This window comes from Mustela lutreola, chromosome 1, assembly GCF_030435805.1.
Source record: "Mustela lutreola isolate mMusLut2 chromosome 1, mMusLut2.pri, whole genome shotgun sequence".
NCBI lineage: Eukaryota > Metazoa > Chordata > Mammalia > Carnivora > Mustelidae > Mustela > Mustela lutreola.
This window is the reverse complement of record NC_081290.1, coordinates 245,986,165-246,013,694: the sequence shown is the minus strand read 5'-3', so window position 1 is coordinate 246,013,694 and position 27,530 is coordinate 245,986,165. Positions and strand designations below refer to the sequence as shown.

The 27,530-nt window shown below is 36.2% G+C and overlaps 1 protein-coding gene across 22 annotated transcripts in view; it reads left to right on the top strand.

Annotated features, from left to right (window-relative positions):
• Positions 1 to 27,530, top strand: part of SOX6 (SRY-box transcription factor 6) — a 621,788-nt gene that overhangs the window by 487,832 nt on the left and 106,426 nt on the right. For 17 of the 22 annotated variants that reach the window (XM_059137084.1, XM_059137116.1, XM_059137061.1 and 14 more), the window contains 3 exons: positions 4,264 to 4,387; positions 15,638 to 15,717; positions 17,227 to 17,349. In XM_059137084.1, coding sequence (XP_058993067.1) covers positions 4,264 to 4,387; positions 15,638 to 15,717; positions 17,227 to 17,349 — 327 coding nt within the window. The remainder of the gene's footprint in view (positions 1 to 4,263; positions 4,388 to 15,637; positions 15,718 to 17,226; positions 17,350 to 27,530) is intronic. The other 5 variants (XM_059137187.1, XM_059137043.1, XM_059137214.1 and 2 more) reach the window with 3 other exon arrangements.

Below are 27,530 nucleotides of genomic sequence, written 5' to 3'. Positions count from 1 at the left end.
AGGAGATACTGGAAAATATTAGTGGCTGTGATGAAGAGGATGATTATCATCACCATCATCATCACTATTATTACGTCCATAATTAGAGTTACAAGAGGAGCACTTCATCATCTTCCCTTGGCCTAGATTCTAATTGCTACTGGGTATCTTGGCTTGTCCTTAATAAGGGGCACTTTGATTTTTCACATCCTTGTTTTACTTAAAATAAGTTAAGGGCAATTTTTATCAATCAGAGCTAAATGATCACTGCTAATAGATGTATTATAATAAGTTATTGAAACTGATGACAGTAGATTTATGATCAAAATTTTCTGAGTACAAAATAAGAGAGAAGAAGGAATAAACTGAAACTGAGCAACATACTATCTCCAGCAATACAACTCTGAAATAGAAAGTTGTTTTTCAGACTCCCAAAGAGCATGTGTGTTCTCTTTTCTATCACTGAAGTCCATCTGATGTAGTGGAAAAAGCAGTGGTCAGAGAAATGAGCACTTCTGGATTCCAGATCCAGGCCTGTCATAGGCACTGTGATCTTAGGCTACGTCTTTTAGTTTCTCTAGCTACCTGTTTCCCTATGTGTAAATTGTGAGGTTTGAGTTAGATTAGTGATTCTCAGAGAGCGGTCCCTGGATCAGCAGCACCAAGTTTACCTGGGTACTGGCCAGGAAAGTACCCTCTCAGATCCCACCTAGATCTGCTGGTTTAGAGGCTCTGAGGGTAGGGCCTGCCAGTCTTTGTTTTAACAAGCCTCTGGCAGAACTGGATACACACTGAAGTTTGAGAGTCACTGCCCTGGATTAAATTTTAGTGTAAATCTTAGATTGTTGGACCCAGCTCCCAGAGTTTCTGATTCATAGATCTGGGGTGGGTCTGAAAATTTGTTTTTTTGACATTCTCCATCCTTGCTGATGTTACTGGTCATGTTCCACCCTTTGAAAACTACTAGGCCCGATCAACTCTAAGCTCTGCTCCCACTCTAATTTTATCCTCGCTATTGCTTTCACAATGTCTTCTGTCCCCCTTCTTACTTACTTTATCCCGCAACTTATTGAAACCGCCTCTGAATTCATGTTTAGCATTGAAAATTTCTAACATATCCTACTTTGTAGAGTGTGATGACTGGAAAAGAACTTCCCTAAATTCTTACAACTGGCGTTAATATGAATCAACTACAGCTCTTCAGCATTGAAGGCGACCCTAGATGGTTCACTTAATTATCTCATGTACACAGCTAGTTACAAAAGAAATATCTTCAGACACCAAAGTTCAGGAATCAAGATCCGATGCTTCATTGCCATTGATCTCTTTATGTTGTCTCATGTTCTGAAGAGCTTGGGCATCAGTGTAGAAGTAAAATTGTGTTTTCTTCCCAAGATTCTATGTAATGAATAGTAGTAAAGTTCCCAAATTCCATCTTCACATGATCCTTGTAGCCTTATCTCTTCTTTTTCATGGTTTTCTAGATACTTGGAATGGGATAATGCTCTGTGAGGCCTGGTTTCTGCTAAAAACATGACAAGTCTCTGCCTGTCAAACTGAATTATTTTGCTGGTTCATGTTTTCTTTTTCAAAGTAGAATTATGGGGAAGAGCCACTATTTCTTGCTCTTTTTTTTTTTCTTTTCAGTAATTTGATGATTATCTAGAACTGCATATGCAAACTATTGTAAGAAAAAAGCAAGGCTCTAACATTTCCTGAGCGCCTGTTCTTTGGCAGTCACTGTGCCACAAGTGTTACTTTTTGGTCTGTTTAATCCTCACAATAACCGCATAAGGTAGTATCATTAGCTTTTACATGAAGCAATAGGCTCAGACTACAGAAAGGTTAGGTAACTGTTCATGATCACATGGCCAAGGAAATGGCAGTGTATAGATTTAAGCTCCGAGATGTTTGACAGCAAAGCCTTTGTAGACATGGTAGATTCTGGACAGATGTGTGATGAACGAATGAATAAATGAATATGACTACATCATATTATCTTCCTAATGCTGAGTTTGCAAAACAATGGAATCATAAAGTGATTCCAAAGCAGACTCTGGAGGTCATTATCTAGTCAGGGTTTTAGTTATGTTACCCTCTGAAGTATCTCCACCCTATGGCTACACAGCCTTTCCTTGACCACCTCTGGGGAAATGACACACAGGACCACTTTAATCAGAGTGCTTGTTGAATAACTCATTTTTAGAAAGTTCTTCTTTACATTTAGATCCCCTAAAATCTTTTTCTTCTGTGTCTTGTTCCGCCCTTGTTAACCGCTCAGACTTAATCTGCTTCTTTTGCCGCACGAAGACAACCTTGTATCTTCTCTCTTCCAAGCTAAATAGCCCCCATTTTTTCAGCTACTTCTCAAGATCCGTAGCATGGAAGAATAACTTAATCATTGTTCATTAAAAAGAAGGAAAGAATAAATAAATACAATGCCTAGACTTCTCACTTTCTTGTTCACCTTTAGAGCATGAGGCGTATGTGCTGTTCTAGGTCCATGCTAGGAACCATATTTCTAGAAGTAAATGAAACGATTTCCTTTGATCTACTCTTGCACTGAACAGCAGTCACCTACAAGAAAGACTGTTTTGTTTTCTGACATAGAACAGTGCCCTCCTCTTTGGCATCTCAGGTTTGCATCAGGTCACAGTAAGCTGGAGTTGAACAGCAAACCTAGTGCTTTTCTTCAGGGTTAAAGGCAAGACCCGGGCACGAGGGGATCAGCTCTAATTCACGCAGGCTAAGTTTGTACTCTCACGTACAAAACTCGGGCTTACCTCAGCTAAAATGGTAGAAATAGCTGCCCAAAGCTAGTTTCTTTCACGCCCCACTGGCAAGGTAGTAATTGCACAAAGACCTTTTTATTATAAGTTGATTTTCCTGAGAAATGAATTCAGAAAAATACTGTAAAGTGTTTATTTTTTGCTTGCCCTTTATTAACCCACATCTTAGGGCTTTCCCTAGAGAAAAACTGTTGGTAAATGAAACCTCTTAGACCTACACAGAAGCATTTTTGCACCATGTCCCTGGCTGTGGAGGGAACAGGGACAGGACAAGGCAAGTTGGCGCTATTTAAACAGGGTCATCGGCCAGTATACGGAATTTTGCCTAAAGAGAAATTTTAATAATTTAAATGGGGGAAGGGTTTGGGGTTGGTAGAATTATTGGTAAATGTTTATATCTTAAACAGGATATAAGGCAGTTTTTTTTTAGTTGTTGTTTTTTTTTTAATATGAGCAAAGAGCCCAAAGACCCAGTTCAAACTTAAAATCACTTCTGTGAGGACTTCCTAGTTTTGATCTTTAAAGAACAAAAGTCCTGTAGTTCAGCCTATAAAATCATGCACTAAAAGCCAGGACAAAACCTCCCTGTGATGCTCTCCTGGAATCAGGGTAGCATGCATCGAGTAAAAAAGGGAAAGCTAGGGAATTAAAATGTGATTTCACAGGCATGATTTTGTCATAGCTCTTATTTTCTTTATCTAGAATACAAATACTGATATAGAGTGAAGATTTTCTATTTTGCATTTCTGTGCTCTTTGATACATTTATTGAGGTCAAATGAAATTTGATATAGTAGGATTTATTATGAAATGCTCTCTGAATACAACTCCGTAATTACTGAGCCACATGGTAGTACATAAAGCTGTAAAACCGCTAAGTCAGACAAGCAATTTATATGTTACATCGAGGTGTGTATGGCAAAGAATATTAGTTTAATTGGGAGCCAAGATGTAGTAGCCCTAAATCTGAGGAGCTATATGTTTAACATAATGCGGCAAGGCTTTGAAATAAGACACCTAAACTGGGGAGATGCCGCTTTGGGAATATATAACAATTAGACATTATTTTCTGACCAAGGATACTAAATCCTGTTTCCCAAATAAAAGGCAGTATGCAAAGCAGGTGAAAGGGCAAAACCTTTCAATATTGCACCGTGTACGCAGCAAACTTATTTCTTCCGGTTGTTTTGTTTTGTTTTTAAAAAAAAAAAAAAAAGAAGGAAAAAAGAACACAGTCAAGAGAAAAGAAAAGCATTCACCAGGATTTGGTGGAAGCAGGGATGAGGCAAATTCGCAATGAGGTTATGTCCTTGGAGTGCTAATGTGATCTAAGAACAGGGACTTGGTAACTTTCACCCGTTTTCTCAGGGAGCAGATCTGGAATGAGGTCGGAAGTGGGTGGCTGTTTGGGTACCAGCACAGTGGCAGGAGTGAAAAACAAATACTTCTTGGCACACATTTGCTCTCTGTCTGATCATAGGCTCTCTTCTGTTTAGCAGGTTCAGGGTCACATGCCTCCGCTCATGATCCCAATTTTTCCACATGACCAGCGGACCCTGGCAGCAGCCGCTGCCGCCCAGCAGGGCTTCCTCTTCCCCCCTGGAATAACATACAAACCAGGTAAGTAGAAGGAATTTAACATTCTTTTGGAAATGCTCAGATCCCCATGTTTTTGCTTAGTGGTCACAACAAACACAGGAGCATACAAAGGAACTATGAATAAAAAGATCATAAAAGCTGATTTTCACATAAAATTCGAATTGGGACTTTAATTGGGAAGGGGGCACATTCAGAAACTCATTGGTTGCTAAAAACTTTTGTATTCTCTTTTTTCACTTGGTTTGTTCTGAATTCACAGATAGAATGCTACTTTCCCTGGGAACGACAGGTTTTTTTTGTCAGCTCTCTCTCATACCTTCACTGTCAATAATTGTCTTTGGTTAAAGACCCTTCCTCCTCCTCCTGGGAGCTTTCGTGCTCTGGGACAGTAGTCACACAAACCAGCAAATGTTACTGTTGTTTGTTGTCTGGTTTCTCCTGGAAGAAAAGTTAAAACAGGACTGATTTAATTAGCTCGCTGCTAATAGGTAAGCTACCTTTGGATTTGAGTGTAAATAATGAAGCATTCAGTAGTATTTTTCTCATTCATCTTTGAACCTCAGAAACAGGTCACATAACCTTGCAGTGAAATATGTTTTGAGATGATTTAGCAAATGTTATGATTTTTCTTTATTCCTCTGAGTTTACTGGACTCCTGGGGAATTCAATTAGGGACATAATGGTTTGAAGTTTCTTTCAGAGCCTCCTTGTAAACAGGGCTTTAAATGTTTAAAGATATGTTGCCAAAGGAATCCAACGTAAGAAGATAGTCAAGTAAATAAAGTCAACCTTAATTTCATTTGTGCATTCTTTGTAAGTGACCTCAGCTCAGAAGTAGTGACCTTGTTCTACTCATTAATAATTTCCGTGTCAAGTTCTTTTTAACATATTAACCTGATTATATTAGCCACCAAATCCGAGTACAACAAATCTGAGTGCAGCGGGTTCGTGTAGAGGGTTTATAAAGTGAACAAAGGCCTTTTAATGTGCTTAAAGTAATAATAAAATCTAAATCACTTTACTGAAATCCTCAGTAAGGAAGCTTACTAAGTAGCATAAAAACAAACCTAGTGAATTTTAACATCATTTTAATTGCTTATTGCTATCAATTACTCTTTTGCAATTGCTAGATGTCCACCTTTCTTGTGAGAAAAGGTAGGATGCCTGTCAGAACTCACAGGTTACAAGAAATAGAGATATTAAGGAATTGGTTCATTTTAAGGACTGACTTTGAAAATTCTTCAGATGCAAATTAGTCAGGTCTGGTTTTACCAAAGATTTTGGGATACCTGAATAAAACAAAATTTTATTGTTTAACCTGTCAGATTTTGATTTTTCTAGAGCCGGATTTTTAGAGCAAGGTATATTCCCTATAAAATTAGCACCCATATTAAGGACAGGAGTATATTTTGTCAGAGACTATGTTTCTGTCAGTGCAGTGGTTCAGTCCTTCCCTGATCTCTCTAAGCAGTTCTGAACTATTTCTCCATCTCGACTTCCTCTGGAACATTGATGTAAGCTCAATTTACTTGTTTACCCTGAGTCCGAGTTGTCATCCCTCTATCAGTCTTAGAAACTTTTTCATCTGTAGAAACCCTTTCTTCAGTTTCAGTGCTTCTAAAATTTAAAATGCTTCACATTTAAAAATCAGGGATGAGCCTTATTTTCCACTGCACGTAACAGTGACATAGTTGACCTGTTACCTAATTTTGTTAAAACAATAATGCCATTTTTCATGGGGAAATGTATTGTTATATAGTTAATGAATTTGGATCACTTCTAAAAGAATTCTTCTCACATGGCACTGAAGAGACCGTAGTAAGTAACTAAGGAGAATATGGAGATTAGAAGACTGGTACCCATACGTGTTATCTCTGTTGGACAACATATGTGCAGCAGACAGTAGTGTTCAGGGATAGCAGGTTTATGTGTGATTATGGCGGCTAAAACCTGTTGGTTAAAGCATGACAAGGATCTGGGCATGTAGGACAATTTTTAATCATAAGCAAGGCTGATAAAATAAGTTATTTTCTGGTGGCCCCTAAGTTACATCAGAGGATTTTTATTAAACAGAATTCTAAATTCTTAATATTTTGGCTGATCCAGGTTTTACAGTATATCAAATCATATTTTAAAAGATTAAAATTATTTATTCTTATGCAGTTTGCAGAGAAATTACATACTTGGGTGACTTAATCTATGTGGTGTTTCTGTCCTTCACATGAACTGGGGGAGTAGAATCAATCGTGTTGGACTGGAGTCTGGACTAGGAAAAATTTTTTGCTCCAAACTGATCTGAGATAATTTCATTTGAAATACATGTGAAATGATGATTAAATTTTCAGAAGGGAGTAGTTCTGTCACATATAAAAGATGTGAAGTGGTGGTATAACCTTATATTTTGGTCCCTTGGACAAGAGGATGAGCGATCGCAATTTTGATCTTTATTAATTACAAAATAAATGGCTCTCTCTGCTCTTTTCTACCTTCCCATAACCTGAAACAATCCCGTAGTGTTTGTGCCTTCAGCTGATTGAATAATTGTCTTGATTTCTAGAAAGCACGAGCTGAGGAAGATGTTCATGTCAAAGTTGACTGTTTCTGAATCAATGATTAGGACAGTCTGAACAAATATACTTAGGGCTATGTTCCTTCTTCCCTTCAGATAATTTTACACATTGCTCTGGGCATATCAGGGTCCTGGTGTGCAGTGAACACCAAACAAGTATTCCCACTTTGGTGGGTTGCTGAGAAGCCATATGACCTAGGGATTGTGCAGTTTCAGGGGGACTATCTATCAGATTAATATCTGTAGACATAGCTTTATTGAGTTTTAACTCTTTTTTTTTTTTTTTTTTTTAAACTGACTCTTTAATGAGACACATCATTCTAGGCAGGGTCCAGAACATACACCACAAAAGTTTGGTCGCTTAGTGCTCTTTCAGATCATGAAACAGAGATGCAGCAATCCGGGTCAAGAAAAATGTGTTTAAGCACCTATGTTTAAGAAAATTGAAAGAGTAAGCCTCTTTCATAGCTGGCAGTGTCTATGTAAAACAGGATTGAATTGGCTATAAAATAAAAATAATGGATAACCTCTTTCATGTGCCAGGGATGGTGCAGCTGACCCATGGACTGAGTATAGTTCGGATTTTTTAAATTGCTGCTGGAGTAGTCCCCTTGGCTTCCTTGGGGATTCTGGGAATAGGATCTCTGCCTGCCCCTGGCTTTCCACCCACTTGTTATTATAATATAATAACTAAAGTCTCCTGAATAAGTTGCTCTGTGCCAAATACTGTGCTAAATATTTTACATGGATTATTTTATGTAATTCTTACTTGAACATGTCATTTAGCCTTGCTGAGCCTCACATTTTTGTCATCTAAAAAATATGCCTACTGCCTGGTGTGAGTGCGAAGATTAAATTTGTTACAATATATGTAAGTTCTTTGAAAATTCTAAGGCACTAGGTTTAGGGGTAAAGTCTGACCGTGAAACTATAAATTTAACAATATTAAACTACACCCTTATCTATTAGAAATGTCCAAAAACTGAGCATTGGACTGAGATATATTATCCCTCTGCCTGAAAACAAAAATAATTTTTACAAGTACACCTAGTGCTTCTTTTATTAAAAAAAAAAAAAAAATTCCGGTGAAATATACATAGCATAATACCCAATATTTTAAATATTTATAAAAGTGCAATTCAGTGACATTAATACATTTGCAATGTTGTGTAAGCATCACTACTATTTATACCTAAAACTCTTAATCATCTACAATGGAAACTTTGTGTCCATTAAATGATAATTCTCCCTATCCCCTAGTAATCTCTATTCTACTATCTTTCTCTATGAATTTGCCTATTCTAGATATTTCATGTAAGTGAAAGTAAGATCATACATGTTTTTCTATGTCTAGCATATTTCACTAAGCATAATGTTTTCAAGGTCCATCCATATTGCAATATATATCCAAAATTCATTCTTTTTATGGCTGAATAATATCCCCTTGTATATGTATGTCAATATCTATATATATATATATATATATATGTATGTGTGTGTCTCTTCATATATATATATATATATATTATATACATATTTAATATATTATGTGGATAGGCAGTTTGTTTATCCATTCATCTGTTGATAGACACTTGGGTTGTTTCCACATTTTGGTTATTATGAATAATGCTGCTATGAATATTGATATACAAATATCTGTTTGAGTCCTTGCTTTCAGTTCTTTAGGATATTTGTGTAAGAGCAGAATTGTTGGGTCATATGGTAGCTGTGTGTAACTTTCAGAGAAACTGCCAAACTGTTTTCTACAGAGGTTCTGCCTTTTATCCTCCCACCAGTAATCTAAGTGTTCCAGTCTCTTCACATCCTCACCAATACCTGTTACTTTCCAACTTCTTCAAAGAAATTATAGCCATCCTGGTAGATGTGAACTAGTATCTCCTTGTGGTTTTGATTTTCATTTCCCTAATGATTTCCCTAATGATTAATCATTTGGGGCATTTTTCATGCACTTATTGGAAATTTGTATATATTTCTTGGAGAAAGTATTTTGCTTAGTTTTTTTTTTATTAGTATGTTCAGTTTTTAATTAAGCTGTTTTTTGTTATTGAGTTTCAAGAGTTCTTTATATATTCTAGATACTAATCCCTTATCAGATATATGATTTGCAAATATTTCCTTCTGTTCTTAGGTTGCCTTTTCACTTACTCGATAGTGTCTTTTGATGCACAAAAGTTTTTAATTTTGAAGCACTTCAATTTATATTTTTTTTCTTTTGGCTTGTGCTTTTGTTATCCTATCCATGCAATTGTTGCCATATACAAAGATTTACTCCTGTGTTTTCTTCTTAGAGTTTTATAGTGTTAGTACTTAAGTTTAGGTCTTTGATCCATTTAGTTAATTTTTATATGTTATTTATTCTTTTGCATGTGCATATCCAGTTTTCCCAGCACCAATTGTTGAAAAGATATTCTCTCCTCATTGAATATTCCTGGCTCCTGCGCCCAAAATCCATCTACCATATATGTAAGGGCTTTTTTTTCTGGGCCCTCTATTCTGTTGCTTTGGTCTGTATATCCGTTCTTATGCCAGTATCATACTATTTTAATTACTAAAACTTTGTAGTAAATTTTAAAGTCAGGAATTATAAGTCTTCCAAATTTATTCTTTTCAAGATTGTTTTGGCTATTGGGGTCCCTTGCAATTCAATATAAGTTTGAGGATTGGGTTTTTCATTTTTGTGATAAAGACTTTTGGAATCTTGATAGATATTTCACTGAATCTGTTGATTGCTTTATCGATATCTTAACAATGTTAAGTCTTCCTGCTGATGAACATTTCCATTCATTTAGGTCTTACAAAAATTTTTTCAGCAATGTTATGTAGTTTTCAGTGTACAGGTCTTTCACCTCTTTGGCTAGATTTATTCCTAAGTATGTAATTATTTTAGATGCTATTATAAATAGAAATGCTTTCTTAATTTTCTTTTGGAATATTCATTGCTGGTATATAGAAAAACAAAGGATTTGTGTGTGTTAATTTTACTAGATTGCCAGCTTTTGCTAAATTTGTTTATTAGCTCTAGTAGCTTTCTTGTGGATTCCTTGGAATTTTCTGTATGTAGGATCATGTGATGTGCAAATATAGAGATAGTTTTACCTTTTGCTTGCCAATTTTGATTCCTTTTGCCTTCCCTTCCTTTACTTCTCTCTCTCCCTCTCTCCTTCTTTCTTTCTCTCTTTTTCTCTCTTTGTCCCTCTCTCTCTCCCCTTCCTTCTACTGTCTCCCTCCCTTTCCCTTCCCTTCTCTCCCCTTCCCTTCCCCACCCTTCCCTTCCTTTATCTTCTTCTTTCTTGTCTAATAGTGCTGGCTTGAACTTCCAGTATAAAGTCATATAGCCTCAGTGAAAGCAGGCATCATTATCCCATTCCTGATCTCCAAAATTCCAGTCTTTTACCATGAATATGATGTTAACTGTGGACTTTTCATAAATATCATATTAAGGAACTTCCCCTCTATTCCTAAATTTCTAAGAGTTTTTAATCCTAAAAGGGTGTTGAATTTTGTCAAATGCCCTTTCTGCATCAATCGAGATGATTATGTGGTTTTCTTCCCCTTTGCTCTATTAATGTGATGTATTACATTGATCTTTCTGTGTGTGTTTGAGCCACCTTTGCATTCCTGGGATAAATCCTGCCTTGTCATGGTGAATCATCCTTTTAATATGCTGTTGGATTCAATATACTAATATTTTGTTGAGGGTTTTACATCTATATTCATAAAAGATGTTGATCTATAATTTTCTTTCCTGTGATGGTTTTTTCTGACTTTGCTATCAAAGTAATACTGACCTCACTATTTTATAGTTATGAAGTATTTCCTCTCCAATTTTTTTGAAAGTTTTGGGAAGAATTAGTATTAATTTTTTTTTAATTATTTATTTATTTATTTATTTAGGGATGGGGGAGGGAGAGAATCTTGGGCTCTATCTCACAACCCTGAGATTATGACCTGAGTTGAAATCAAGAGTCAGATGTTTAACTGACTGAGCCACCCAAGTGCCCCTAGTGTTAATTTGTCTTAAGTATTCAGGAGAACTTATTGGCAAAACCATCTGCTCCAGGACCTTTCTTTGTTGAGAAGTTTTGTTTGCTGATCCAATCTCTTTACTTGTTGTAGGTCTATTGAAATTTTCTATTTCTTCTTGAGCCAGTTTAGGTAATTTATGTGTTTTAAGAAATTTGTCCATTTCTTCTAGATTGTATATTCTTTTTGGTATAAATGGTTACTCAGTGGTTCTTTTGAATTCCTTTGTTTCAGTTAGCATTCACTGAGTAGCATTTATTTGCATCTATATGTTGGGGGAGTGCATATGTGTTCATATGTGTATGTAAATATACATATGTACATATATATTCTTATTTAATATTCTTTACAGCTCTAAGAGATAGGTGACATTATATCTATTTTGTTAAAAGAAAAAAGATATGAATAATCAAAGAAGTTGATTAAATTTTGTAAGCTTTCCCATCTAGAAATTAGTGGAGATAGAATTCAGACTGAAGTTCTCTGATTTGATATTTTATACCCTTGCTGACATGGTTTAAGTGTGTATGATATTAAAAAAATCTAGCTCTTTATCGCTGTGGAAAATATGTAATTTATATGTATGGATTCATCCAAGGTGGATTCTTCTTGTAATGCTAGCTATTTTCTACATCTTCCAGAATATATAAAGCTGAGGTTTGTAACCACTGTTACTGGAATACTTGAATAATTAAATTTATCTACTTGAAATCAAGATATTTTTTTTTAAAGATTTTATTTCTTTATTTGACAGAGAGAGATCACAGTAGGAGAGAGGAAAGGAAGAGATCACAGAGAGAGGAAGGGAAGCAGGCCCCCTGCTGAGCAGAGAGCCCGATGTGGGGCTCGATCCCAGGACCCTGGGATCATATCCAGAGCCGAAGACAGAGGCTTTAACCCACTGACCCACCCAGGCACCCTGCCAGGGTTTTGTTTTGTTTTGTTTATTTGTCCAATTGTCCCCAGAACAAATTGAAAGTTGAATTTTATTTTTAGGATTTTAAATATGTCATTCATTACCTGCTAACTTTTTCTGCAGTGTGATGCCTCATAAAGATAAATTCAGATTGATTACAACATTGTTTCAGGATATAGAGGGATTGTAACATTTTGCTATTCTTGATACAGACGTCCAGGAAAGAAGCAAAGTGGCAGTCCGAGTCTGTACTGGTGGTTGTGAATGAAATATTTCCATATTGTAGCAAGAATGAGGATAACTTATAAAAGTGGGGTCTACCCATAAGTTGTTTGGCAACTCAGGTAATTTACCATTATCCTGTGATGCCACCATACAATAATCTGTGAGATAGTTAGGGATATGTAGTGTATTTTGATTCCATTTTAGAGGGTAGAAAATGAAGTGTGAGATTTTGAACCAGTTACTGAAAAGTCATTGAATCCTGTTTCCTAGGTTAATGAATTTTTATTTCTCTACTCCTTCCAGCCTCTCTAAATGATTTCCTCAGTAGGTTAATTCTGAAGTTAATATCCCAGGAGATTACAATCCAGTCCCTTGTCTTTCTGAAGAATCAAAGGAAATGGACATATTTTTAGCCATGAGTTTTTTTACTTTTTAATAAAAATGAAATTGATATTTGAACTACAGACACTAGGAGTATTCCAGCAGGAGGTAGCCTGCGTCTAATGGGTCCTAGGTTCTTAGTACAAGTTCCTCCTTTTTCTGTGTTTAAGTTTTACTAAGTTCTGACTAATTTTCACTTTTCTTGAAAATGAGGAAAAATTACTTTTCTCATTCAGAGACTCTTGCTGTAGAGCTATTTCGGTTCCAAAGGAATGTTACCTATTGTGATAAGTGAAACTAATGTCAGGCAAATTTTCCATAGGTTTTAAATCCTGTTTTGTATTTGTTTTGTAATCTTCAGTTAAAAATAGTCTGTTGGAAAATCTAGAAGGCTGGAAAGACGAATTTACAGAATGGGCATTATTTCCCAAAGTGGCTTTTGGAGGTTGTCTTTTTACACTAGAAGTAGCAAGGGCCAGATTACAGTAGTGCCTAAAGCCAACCTGTTTCAACAGGCTTCATCTTCCTTTGTACAAATTTAGAAAGAATGGATCCTCACGCAAGCATTTCAAATCCAGAGACAAATTTGAAAAAAATTGCTACAACATGTTGACTGATTTCTTGCCAAGTCAGCCACTGAGAACGTGTACTTGACCAACTCTTACAAAGAGAAAATTAAAGGGGAGGGGGGTGAAGCACATAACTTTGTTATTGAAAAATTAAAACTCGCAATACCTGAAATCCGCCTCCCTCTTAACATTCTTCTGTGCTACTTTTAACCCCGTTCTTTTCTTCACTCTTCTCTTCCTCCCCTGCCTTTCTCTTATCCCTTTCTTCTAATCATTCTCTGTAATATACGCTGTTGCTCTAATGTATTCATTTTTACTTTGAGTATTGATTCAGTGATATGTTCTGAAGAAACCGCTTTCAAAAGATTGTATTCCGATACACAGATTCTAACCAGCAGAAAGGTTAAGAACATTTAAAAAATATGCATGTCAGCAGTGGAAAGAAAGCTGTTTGTAGCCAGCAGGTGAGCTGGAGAGTACTACCGGGTGTGGTAGAGATAGTAATAAATTAACTGGCAAGCCAAAAACTATATAAAAAAAAAATCAGCCATTTCATAGCATAGAAGCATGACAGCTATGAAAAAAGGAGTGCCCCAGGGAATTCTTTTAGAGTTTGATTTTTTTAAATATGTTTGACATGAAAAATGTTTTAGTACAAATAAAGCAACTGGTATTAAACTTACAGGGAGGGAGGTTGTGGTTTAGAGTTAGTATGAATAATGCATGATATTTAAAGAAAGAACAGCTCTAAAATGTTCCGGGAGGCAGTCCATGTTGATGGTTGGAATGGTGATTTTTTTCCCCTATTTTTGAAGCATCATTAATTCAGTATCGTTTTGTGATTTTTTTTAACCTGATAAGATATCAACCAAAGACATACTATTTGACTTGGATTGGGGTATTCTTTCTTCAGATAATTTAGTTTAAATATCAAGAAGAGCAGCCGGATTATTTAAGCATAAAGTGACAGTCATTTACTATAAAAAATAATTTGGCCTAGTTATCCTTTTTAAAAAGCTCATGTAGCCCTGCAAACCGAAATCAACCTCATGGAAGGGGAAAAACAAGATCAGATATTTTGAACATTACTCCATAGGAGACCAGCACAATCTAGTGTTAGTGAATGCATTGTCGCAGTGCTCCGTATGCAATCAGAAGCCAATTGTTACTGGACTGTGTACAAGCACACACTGTGCTCAATGGTCTGATGAGGTATTATGGATATGATGCAAAGAGACTGTGTCGATTAGAAGCTAACAATTTGTTAAAAGTGAAAGCAACTTAACATTTACATTGGGCCAGCTGAGGCGCCCTTGGTGTGGCAAGCCCGATGAGCTCCAAGAAACTGGGGGGCACCACGGAGGCTCCAGGTATTAGTGTCCACACAGAAAAAAAAAAAAAAAAGAGAGAGATTTTACTGCTTTCCAATTGACTACCTTTATTGCTGTGATTCTTTCTACACTGTCTCTTCATTATTACATTCAGCTTTCAGTGTGGAAAAGTTCATGCAAAACAGCATGATTATTATAAATGTCAAAAATGTGTGGAGGAACAGCCTATTAAAATATAGCCTAGAGATAGTACATAACACCGACTTTAAATAAGTAGCTGCAGCCAAAGTGATACTCCATTAAATCACTGATATTGTGTAATTTATCCACGAGTATTAATTTTGATTTCCGTCACCACTATCACAATACGTTCCTCATGACTTTCTCTTGGATCTTCATGTCGCCGCACGTGGCCTGTGTTCTCGGGTCACAGAAGGTTCTCTGTTCCCATTTTTCGTCGTGGGATGGAGGCAGACGTTAGGATACAGCATCAATCTCTGCTGAAGCATGCTCAGTCTCTATCAAACACTTAATGCAGCAGATACCCCGTGTAATATGTGTGGCTGTTGAACCAAATCATTCAAAGAGTAAGTGGGAAGCACCTCGTGTGCCCGATTCTCTACTAGGTTCCATCAGAAGTTAATCCAGAAAACTATGGTTTCCACTCTGGAGGAGATACCAGGCATTTCACAGAATGTTGGCAGATAAGATTAGCTCCCTTCTCGCCCCTATCAAATTGAAGAGGTTGCATTTTTAAAATTTTTTCTTTGTTTTTTATAAAAGAAAGTTTAGGGTTATGGACAGTCAATAGCTCATAATCTTTTTGGACTCTAATACTCTGCTTTGCCTACCAAGCCAAAACTTTTTTGTTGTTCCAACATAAAAACCTTAATACTTTCTCAGTGAACTGAGTGTCAGCCTGGCTTTAAGATATTTTTTTACTCCTAAAAAAATGATGTATTACAAGATTTGTAATGGAGTGAACATGCTTGAATTGCACATTTAATTTTTTTAACATCACATTCATGTTTTGCCAGTTTGCCTACCAGCTATCTGTTAACAAAAAGTTCCAAGGCAGCACTGCAAGTCTATGCCCAACTAAGCCTTTTGTTTCTGCAGATGTTTGGGCTTAGAGCAATGTTGTAAAGCTCAGGCAATCCAAGGACCATGTTTGTACTTGTCTGCTGCGATTCCCTGTGCATTGTCTAAACCTGTATGCATTGTTCTTTCCGACAGGTGATAACTACCCTGTACAGTTCATTTCATCAACAATGGCAGCTGCTGCTACTTCTGGACTCAGCCCTTTACAGCTCCAGGTAAGTGCCAGAAGAAAAAAATGTGGGATACCAGCCAGTTCTTTAGTGGAAAACTGCTAACCAGCTGTATGCTAAATAATGGCCTGAATGTTAAATAATTTTTAAGCGTAGCCTAGAAGGATTAACACCTTGTGTACTTACCATACTGAAAATAGAAGAAAAAACTGCCAATTTCAGTATTTTTAAGGGAAAAATGGTAGTATGACTTAATACTCTATATTTTCTGTTGGGTGAGTTATTGGTTTTACATTTTTATTGCTGGCTGCTACTATTGGATGTGTTCGCTTTTTCCTTATCTCTTTTCTATCCATGTCTCCCTTTATGTTCAGATGAACTTTTACATGTAAACATCAAAATAGAAAAGAATGTTGGGCATTTTCCTTCTTGCAGCTTATAGAATAGGAGTTGTAATCACCAAATTACCTTAACTGTTTGGTAAAATGTCAATATATTGTTCTGGAATATATGTACCCTCATTCTCATCGTCAGCTTCATGCCATGCCAGAAGTCCAGGCATGGGATCCCACCACATTCTGGATTAGGGTTCTGTACTTATGCAGTGAAAATGGGGGAGAAAATGTTTTGGAGGCTGGGTAAAAGAATCATTTGCACCTTATCTTCTTCAAAGTGAAGTGAGAGGTTTATAATAGGACCAGGTGATCTTTATATCCTTCTAGCACTGCCATTTTAATGGGAAATTGACTTTTAATATGAATATGTATTTTAACAAAAACAGAAAGATAATATCATTAAAATAATGGTTAAACCTTCAGTATTCAAACAGTTAGAAAATATGTGATAGTGAAGAACTTGAATTTCAACACAGTGGGAAGTTTAAAGATAGTCTTTTATTCTTATAATTTACTGTGATTATTTTTGAGTTTTCTTACAAGGGAATAGCATCTGGCTAGGCATTTTTTTTCTTCTTCTTTGCTATTCCCTCTATGGCTGGAATATAAGAAATGTGCAAATATTTTACCATGAAAAAACATCATTGTGAGTCTTTTCAAGTGGGTCTGCAAATAAATAATTTTTGCAATACTCTGAGTTTTTGTTATAAGCCTCATCCAGAAAGCTGGGACAATGTTACCCAATGTTACTATAGACTGCCGAGCAGAGCTAGACATTTTGCCTAACAGGAGCAGCAATCCTGCCTCTCTTCCAAAACTTCACCTTCCCCACTGCTAACACTGGAACTCACTGCAGTTGGAAAAATCTAAAAGAAATCTAAAAGAAACCTCCCTCATAATAAACCTAATCCGTGTCTCCTTCTCCGTATTGCTATGCTACAGTGTCTTCTCGAGTCAGAGGCAGAAGTATGAAACCAGTACCATTGCTTGATCCTATAACCAAGTTTCTGTGAAAGACGTGTCTGGGCCCTCAGCCTTCTACTTTCTATTCTTTGGTGTGGTCAGTACCCTGGATTTAGAAACATATGTTCTGTTTCATGAGTTCTGACAGTATGTTTTGTCTTTTTTTTTTTTTTTTTCTGAATATGCTACTAAACAGAAGGGTCATGTCTCCCACCCACAAATTAACCCAAGGCTAAAGGGCCTAAGTGACCGTTTTGGCAGGAATTTGGACACCTTTGAACATGGTGGTGGCCACTCTTACAACCACAAACAGATTGAGGTATGAATGCTTCCATTGGTGCTTCATTGGGTGGGGGACTGGATTGTTCAGTCATATTCTAGGCTTTTTTTTTTTTTCTTAAAGTGGCAAACATTCGACCTAAACTAAAATGTGACCTTTCCCTTCTTCTCTTTCCTAAGAAGGCTCATTTTTGCTCCTTTTCTTTCATAGAAGGCGGCAAGCCTTAAGCCAATGCCCCTAATGACTTAGGTTGTTTAATGCTGTATATTGAGGCAAATTCTTTACAAGGAACCATCTTCAGAACCATCCTTTTCCCTGACTCTCTTTCTCCTTTTTTATATAGTGCTGTATAATGTCTATAAACACGTAACATTTTTAAAAAGATCTCATTTGTCCATAAAACAACCCTGCAAAGTTGATAAATATAATTCTGCTTATATAGGCAAAATACTGGAGGTTCAGAGAGAACAAGGATGCACAATATTCCTGGAGTCAGAGTTAGTACCCACGATTTCTAACTGTCTGATTCAGGTTTCTGAATTTTGTTTTCTCTGGATGAGGTAGGGCCCAGTGCCTGGGCCTGACTGGTTGCTTGTTGCCCCGTGAATGTCTATAGTATCCCTTTCATATTTAACATCCAGTAAAGCTCTTTGTTGTTTTTGTGGGATATTCTTACCACTTGGGAGAAGATAGCTTTTATGGCTCTTTTGAAAACCAAGCCCTTTTCTTCTATAGGGGTCTAGTCCTCATCTCTCTAATTTCATGCTTGATTTCTCTCTCATATCACTGGAGTCCCTCTCCAAGAATATTAGCTACTGAAGGGCTGCCAGCTATCTGCTGAATCACAAAAAAAAAAAAAAAAAAAAAAATGGAGACAGGCTACCTCAGACTGAAACATGCTTTAATTTTCTGGGTTAGATTTAATACTAAATGTTATGTTCAAACCTAAGATGGGAAACTCAACTTGAAAGAAAGAAAGGAAAGAAAGAAAGGAAGAAAGAAAAGAAAAGAAAGAAAGTATTATATCAAGCAAAGCTGTATATTCATTCATATCCTATTGGCTTGGCATCTGTACAATCTGTACATATCAAATACTGTATAATCAATAGAGTATCCCTCTGATATTATTTCCTACACTGCTTTTGAATCTGTATTTTTGAAAAATAATAGAGAAAACTCAGTCCTAAGAAGAAAAAAGAGGACAAGATCAAAAGCCAGCTTGGAAGTAGCCTAAGGAAGAGTTCCAGAGCTTGCTGCCTGCCTCCCTCTTTCCCTGTCACTTTGATATAAGTTATACAGGGGCTTCCCACCCGGACATGATCAGGCATATACTGTCAGAGTATCTACTGTCTTCTAGACAGCAAGAAGGGATTTCTTTTGTAAGGCTTTCTTTTGGCTGCAGAGAAGTACCGTATTTCTGGACATTCTGAAGATCTGCCATGCCTAGGATTGCTAAAATGTAGAGATAACTGCATGCGAGGGACAAGACTTTCTGTGTGATGCCAGTTAGCAAGCTTCCCCACTCAGGACAGATCGTTTGTGAAATGTTTAAGTGCTTGGACGAATGTGAAAGCAGGTGGTCTTGGCTCAGACCCAAGACTTCCTCTCTCAGACTTTTATTTTCTCTTGAGGTGTTGAGACCTCTCCCATCCACCTTTTTCCATCGGCAGTTTTCTACCCAATTACTTCTTTGACTAATTTGTCACGTATCTTGACTTCTCTTCCTGCCACCATCACGGACCCCTGATGCTGCCAAATCTGGCTTCTGTTGGGTTTCTGGAAAGTCTGATGTCATCTCTGGGAGTGCCAGATCTGCATAGTTCTGTAGCAGTGCTGCTGATCTAGAAGCACAGCATATGCCCCACGTCTGTCACTCACATTAGGATGAAAAGAGAGCCAGTTAGTGAGGGACTCCTCAGATTTTGCAGTTTAAGGTTAGGCCCATTTGAAAGTTTCCTGGTTTTTGTTAATTCTTCCTGTTTTCTTGCTTTCATTTTTTTTTGCACCATTTATTTATTTATTTATTTATTTATTTATTTATTGCAAGTCAGGAAACCTTTGGTATTTGCTTATATGGTACACTGCTTAGAAAAGACCTTGACCTTGTTTGAAAGGCAGGCTTTCCCAACTTTCCTAGTATGAGCATCCCACGTTTATGAGGACGTCCATGAAAAGCACAGTAGACATACAAGTCTGAGCTAGTACAGACACTCACATTGGAAATCGTAAGCAAAAGTAGAGAGAAAATTTAATAATATCTTGCTTTATCAATTTTAAAACCTGCTCTCTTTTCTAATTATTCCCTCCTTTGACAAGCTAAAATGTCACAGCTCTGTTAGCAGTCATGATCATGGTAGACCATTGACACCATGGAAGCATTACAATTATGTTAACTGGTTTTACTTCTAAAGAGAAATTCCTAGGAAGAAAAGCTCTCAACATGTACATGCCACCATCACACTACCTCACCACCTTCGTCTGCACCCGGCCACATTGCTCAGAACTGGTCCTCTTTACCTGATGTTCCAGTTCATTTGTTCCTCGAAGGTTGTGGTTTCTCACATTAATGAGCCTGGATAAATCTTACCAGCATTAATAGTTCTACCTTGAAAGCCTGAGATTTTGTTATCAAGTAGGAAAAAAAGTTATATAAAGAGCAAAGACCCTTCTTACATTCGTGTACTCCAGTTCTTTCTTTCTTTAAAATAAGCAAGATACAGGAAAGCCTTGTTGCTCTGTGCTGATCTAAGGCATGGTTTTCTCTGCCTCAGGGGCACAATATTAGGAGAGAGAAGGCCAAAGAATGCTATTTTTAGTTGAACAGTTCAGCAGATGGAGGCATGAATACTCATATATCTGAAGGTTGAGGGGCTTGAACCATTAATTTTGATAATGTATTTAACCCTGGGAACAATCAGAAACTGTAACTCTAAGGTTACAGTGCTTTTGACCTTTAGAGAACAGAGGGCACTTGCTATAGTAAACAATATATTATATTGCTACTTATTCCAATTCTCTACCGTATAAATTTCAGGACCACTTGCCATTTGCTTTCCTCAGCTATGTTAGCATTGGTCCTTCAGGTACATCAGAAAGAATGTTAAGGAAGGGGGACCAGTATAATGAGGCAGTCATGTAAATATGGCCTTGAAATAGCTAAGATGTTAAATTGTTTCTGAAGAAATATTGTCTCAGAAACTAAGCTCTGAGTAACTTCTTTCTTTTTTAAATGAAAAAGCAGTTTCAATGTATCAATTCATTTTATGGGGTGACTTTCAAGACAATAGATCCCTAAAAGTAATTTTGTTTTGCTTTGTTTTGTTTGTAACTGGGAGTATTGTTGCTTCATAGATGTAGCTTATATTAAATACAATCTGGTACCATAGCATGCAAAGTGATACACCTGTCTCATGCTTTCTTATTAAATGATGCATGCTTCTCTTTAGCAAATACAGCAGTTAAATATCACACAGCTTAAGAATTTCTAATTAAAATATCTCCACATGTCAGCATATTGGTAATGTATTATTTTAATCCATTTATTTTGTTTATGAAACAGTGACATATGTTTAGATTGTGAAATATATGAGCCTTAAAAATCACTTTATTGAAGAAAATTAATTCCTACAATACTGTCTCAGTAATGTGTTCACTCACCCAGTCAGTCACTGGCGGCACTGCCAGTCTTAATGTTGGGTAGACACACTTACCAGTTTTATCTGCATAACAGTCTTGGAGAGAAGCAATTGCAGTTCTTTCTCTTAGTGCCAAATGATAGAGTTTTTCTTTCCTTCCTGTTTTTTTTTTCTTTCACATTAATTCAAACCTCCCCCCCACCCCCCGCCCCTGCAAAACATTTTTTGTGGCTTTTTTTTTTTTTTAAATACAATGAAGGATGGGACCGAGTTTATGTACAGGAGACTCTGAAAGACCAATCAAAATTAAAAACAAGCTAGTTACCTTTTCAAAGTTAGACATAGTAATTTGTTTGTCAGCAGGGAGATGTTTGGGTCAGCCCTGAGATAAAGTGACTGTCAGCAGTTATTCCTACAAGACAAGTAATTTCACTCAATGTATTACTGACAGATTGCTCACTTCTCTGAATCACCAGAGAAAACAAACTTAATATTGTTACAGGCAGAGTTTCTGTCTTCATTAGCCTCAGAGAATGATTTTTATCGAGCATTCAAAGCCTACCAAGCTTTAGTTGGAACATATTTTAACAGACAAGTTCTTATAATGATAGTATGGATAGTAACCTAAAATTAAAGGAATTAAATATGAAAATTTTTAGATATCAATATAAGTAGATTTTCACCTTTATTCAATGGCCCCTGTGTATACTTTAGGGGAGATTTGAGGAAAAGAAGTATAATTAGATCTTTAAAACACTAGGAAAACCTATCAATCATAAGTTACTCTTAAATGAAACTATTAAAGTCTTGCCAAGTTTGCAAAGATGGAGGAGAACAATTGAAATTTTTGCAGAAGTAAATGCAAACACATATTTTATTTAAATGATATTGTCAATTTTCATGCTACAAATGGAAAGTGAAGAAGTACCCATCAACATCGAGAATGTTCTAATTCTATTTCACTTCCAGCCCGAATCTTTATGATGTTGTATTTAGATGCTCTCTGGCTCATACCCTGTTTTCTTGTTTGCAGTTATAAACATGCCTCAGTGCTGTAGAGGAATGAGAGGGTGAGTTAGGCTTTGCTGGGTAAGCTTGGGAGGTTATCATTTCTAATAGAGAGTTGAATAAAGAGTTGATTAGAGTGACCTATTACTAGCTTTCCAATGGAGAAAAAGGAATGCACTGATTCAAAGCTTGTTTTGAGGATGCCAACCATGGGGCTGTGCTTTGAGGAAAAATGCTTTTTTCCCCTTAATCAGCCTTCTCTTACCCCTGACTTTAAGAGTGAGATGGAACTTGGGAGTACCATGATGACTCGGATTAGATGAGCTGTGGACTAATGAACTCCACTTTGGAATCCGAATCTTCAATTTGAGCTTCCACTGTTACTTGTCATGTTGTCCTATGGTGTTCTTAGATTAACTTTTTTTTTTTTTTTATCATAAAAGGTGAATAATAATCATTTTAAGGGTTGTTGTGAATAGTAAGTGGAGTGAGGAGGCAGTTTCAGATTTAAAAAAACAAAAACAAACACAAACAAAAAACCCATCAAAACAGGAAAAAACTTCCCCACATCCAATAAGCTGTCAATTCTACTCTACCTTTGTTGCCTGAAGTGCTTCTGAAGGGCAGCTCTAATCCACTAGAATGTAAGTTACTGCATTCAGGAATTTTGTCTCTTTTGTTTACTGTTGAATCCCCAGCATTGCCTGGCACAGTGGTAAAATGAATGAGTTAATGAATATCGTCTTTGGTGGTTATCTGGGACCCACGTTGCTTTGAAAACTTTTTTTTTTTTTTTAAATATATTTGGTCAGTTGCCCTGTGTTTAGGGAGGTACTATTTCATATAAAGAACTTTTTTTTTAATCTCTAGGTATGCTTCTTAAGAAAAAGAGCAGGTACCAAGTGAATCCTGATGGAGGTTAAAGAAATATAGGCAGATCAGAGAAGCGTGCAAAATATGAAAGCACTTCCTAGTATTTAGAAATCAGACTTGTATTCAGTGAAACAGAATAAGGTTATATCTAGCCACAACTTAAAGCATTGGGTAAACTGGCTTTTCTTTTAGAAATTTGATTTTTTTTTTAAGATTTTATTTATTTATTTGACAGAGAGAGATCACAAGTAGGCAGAGAGGCAGGCAGAGAGAGAGAGAGGAGGAAGCAGGCTCCCCGCTGAGCAGAGGGCCCGATGCAGGACTCGATCCCAGGACCCTGAGATCATGACCTGAGCCGAAGGCAGCGGCTTAACTCACTGAGCCACCCAGGCGCCCAGAAATTTGATTTTTTGTATGTTTTAAGGTAATACCTCAAAGTTGAAAGAGTATGGCTCTTCTCACATATAAGCCCTGTTACTCACTGTATTTAAGTTATGTGATTGATGGGATCCTCAAGTGTACTCACAGAGATGGTTTACTAGGAGGACAGTACCTTGGAATTATAAAACTAGTGCAGACCTCAATCTTGCCTAATGTAAGATTTCTACCAATATTCATTTAACTCCAGGCTCACTAATTAATCTACTCAATAGGGAGCTCCTGATGTGTGAATACTTGTATTTAAATAGACTACCTATAAGATGCAATGGTTTCTAAAATTGTGACAGGTATTTTTATTCTTCTTTTTACCAAACTGGAGTTTCAAGGTATTGTTTGGTTGGTATCACATATTACATATCCGTGTATTTATATGTTATTAGGGGCTACCTTGGAAATCAGAGAGATGGTGTGATAAGGATATATTGCAAGGTTTGAAAACAAGACATTCTTGTGTTTTCAAAAATGTTTCACTTCACTTTCCAATCATATAGTAAGTCAGGATATACAATATTTGGGAAATTTAAATCAGATAAAGATATGAAATATTTTGACATGTCAGGTAACAGAACAGACTGAGCAGGACAAAAGAATTTTTTATAAAAAAGTCACCTTATTGAGATATGATTGACATACAAAAAGCCACGCATATTTATTGTATACAATTGGATGAATTTGGAGATAAGTATACATCCATGAAACCACACCACAAACTATGCCATAAACATATTCATCACCCACCTTCTTCTTATTGTTATTATTTTGTGTGATAAAAACATTTAACATAAGGGGCGCCTGGGTGGCTCAGTGAGTTAAAGCCTCTGCCTTCGGCTCAGGTCATGATCTCAGGATCCTGGGATCGAGTCCCGCATCGGGCTCTCTGCTCGGCGGGGAGCCTGCTTCCTCCTCTCTCTGCCTTCCTCTCTGCCTACTTCTGATCTGTCTCTGTCAAAGGAAAAAAACAAACAAACAAACAAACAAAACATTTAACATAAAATCTACCATCTTAGTAAGTTTTTAAGTATATAGTATGTATATACTGTATACTATGTAATAGATCTCTGAACTGAAACTTTGTACCCTTTGATTCCCATTTCCCCTCCCTAATTCCTAGCAACCCCATTCTATTCTCTGCCCCTCTGAGTTTGACTATTTTAGATTCCTTGCATAAGTCATATTATACAATATTTGTCATTCCATGTCTGGCATATTTAACATAGCCTAATGTCCTATAAATTCATCCATGCTGTCACAAATGGCAGGATTTCCTCCTTTTTTAAGGCTGAATAATATTCCATTTTTATCCATTTATTTTATCTATTCCTCCATCAGTGGGCATTTAGGTTTCTTCCATATCTTGGCTATTGTGAATAATGCTTCAATGAACATGGGAGTGAAGATCCATGTTTGAGATCTTGATTTCAGTTCCTTTGGGTATATACCCAAAAGTGTCAGGTCTTGCATTTAAGACTTTAGTCCATTTTAGGTTAATTCTTATACATGGTTTAAGATAAAGGTCCAATTTAATTATTTTGCATGTGGATATTCAACTTTCCCAATGCTATTCATTGAAAAGACTATCCTTTCCTTATTGGGTATTCTCATTCCCTTTGCCAGTGATTCTTTGATTGTATATGTTTGAGTTTATTTCTGACTTCTGCTTTCTGTTCCATTGGTCTATATATCTGTTTTATGTCACTGCCATAGCGTTTTGATTACTATAACTCTGTAATATATTTTGAAATTACAAAGTGTGATACTTCCAACTTTGTTCTTTTTCAAGATTGCTGTGGCTATTGAGTCTTTTGTAGTTGCATATGAATTTTAGAATTATTTCTTTTTATATTTCTGTAAAAAAAAATTAAGATTTTGATAGGTAATGTATTGCATCAGTAGACCACTTTGGGTAGTATGAACATTTTGACAATATTAATTATTTCAACCCAAAAATATTTTTAGTGATAGTTGAAATGAAAGGGATTGAGAAGCTCAGTCGGATAGATTCATAGATATGACCCAGTGGAAGAATAACACTGGAGCTAGCACATAGTTAATACCATTCTACCAATTTTCCTTTCTCTTTTATTTATAGAAAAATTTAATGCTACAGGTATACATGTTTGTACAGAATTCATCTAAATTATAAATTCAGGTAAATTTGTAACATTTCAAGCTCTCTGCAGTGATTTAAAACCATCATGCTTTATTTTGACTGTTTCACATTTTTAGGACTAAATAACTGGATTCTTTTACATATCTTCCAAGCCTAAATGGCACTAATAATGGATTCTTTTCTAAATGTAAAGAAACAAGCCCAAAACTTTTACTTTGTACTCTGTACTGGTTGCTGTGTGGATTAAAAAAAAAAATCACTGTATGTTCCATCTTTCATTCCTCCCCTATAATTGATGACATCAGCAGGGTCATCTTGAGTCAGACTGAAAGGAATTAATTTGTTGTTTTGTTTTGCTTTTTAGTTTTATAAATACCAATTCCTTTATATTTATAATTGTTTAATGTGGTGTTAGCTAAGTATTTGCATTTCCTTTTTACACACTAAAAAATGGAAGCAAAGTAGAGCCAAATAAATTTCCCAAGACTTCCATCCTCTTGGTTTAAGGACTTAAATCAGAATTCTTAAATTCCAGGAAACTGCATTGAATTCATTGCTTATTATGTTTCTCTTATAGCACAGCTATAATACTTATAACCAACTTCATAATATAGAAATTAATCTAAATGATGATCCTTGATACCTTATCAGTGATTCCCTAATGCTATTGAACTTGAGCCGTATGAACTAAAGCAAAAATAAATAAATGATAGATATGTATAAAAAACTATTGCTTAGAATGTATACATGTGTTGACCATCGCAAACCCTGCAAAGGGCAAACATACAGTACTCGTGCAAAGCCAGTTTGAAACAGAGCTGTTTTTAATCTAGAAAATGCATTTTTAGGGTATTTATCAAATTTTCACTCTAATTCACTTATCCATTGACACTAAAGTAAGAATAAAGTATTACAGCTTTTCTTTAATTCTTATTACTGGAAATTATACTGTTACTTTGAATATTACTGATTTCAATGATATAACAGCATATCTTAGAGTTGTATCACAATCTATTTTTGTCATGCTCAGGAAATTTGGAAAAGTTTGTATGAAAATTCAAACATAACAAATTTAATCATTCAATTATTCAACAAATATGTATCTAGTGCTGTCAGGTTGCTCCCTAGGGTTCAGTTGGCAATGTCTGGAGACATTACTGATTCTTATGACTTGGTGGGGGTGGAGATAACTCCTGGCATCTAGTGGCTAAAGCATCTTGGATGCTGCTGAATATCCTACAATGGATATTCTATAATGGATATCCTACAATGGATATTCTATAATGGATATCCTACAATGGATATTCCCTGCCCTCCCTCCCACCTCAACCCTGCCACCAACCCTGACCGACAAAAATGATCCAGTCCAAAATATAGTAATGCTGAGTTTGAGAAAACCTGTCTTAGATATTGGGAAAATAGCAGTGAATAAAACAAAGTCTTTGCCCTCATGAAGTTTACATTCTAGTGGGGGAGAAAGAAAATGGGGAAAGAAATGTATGATAAAGAGTTGGGATTGCAAATCTTATTCATCTTAGCAGAAGCATCCACTTATCAATCTACCTGTACATCTGAACCTGGATGGGCAGATATTTAAAAGCTGAGACTTATTTGATTGTTTATCCTCGGCTCCTGTTTGAGCTTCAAAACTAAGAATTTTATTTGAGCAGTCACTTCTGGCTAGAGCACTCACAATTCTCCTCAGGCTCATCTTTTCAATTGTATTAAGCATACCATCCACTCTGACTTTCAGTGAAGGAATATTATTTCTGACTATAATAGTATAGAAGTCTATCTTTCAGAATGAAGTAAATGTGAGATTTGGTGAGGACCTGGGAACTGTTCATTAGTTTTTATAGGATGCTGTTTATGGAGATCCCATAGGATGAATGGAATCATTCTTGGCAGAAAACCTGTATTTGATGTGTGAATTGGATATTACAAAGGAAGCCTGAATGTCTTTCTAAAAACAAAACAAAACAGATATAAGAATGTATGGGTATTATTTATATGTATACAGATATACACATATCAACACATATATAATACACCTTGCATAGTTTCTTTACAGTTTAATGAGCAATTTATATTTCAGCTTTATAATAAATGTGCTTTAATATTATCCCCATATTTTAGAAGAAGAAAGTGAGGCT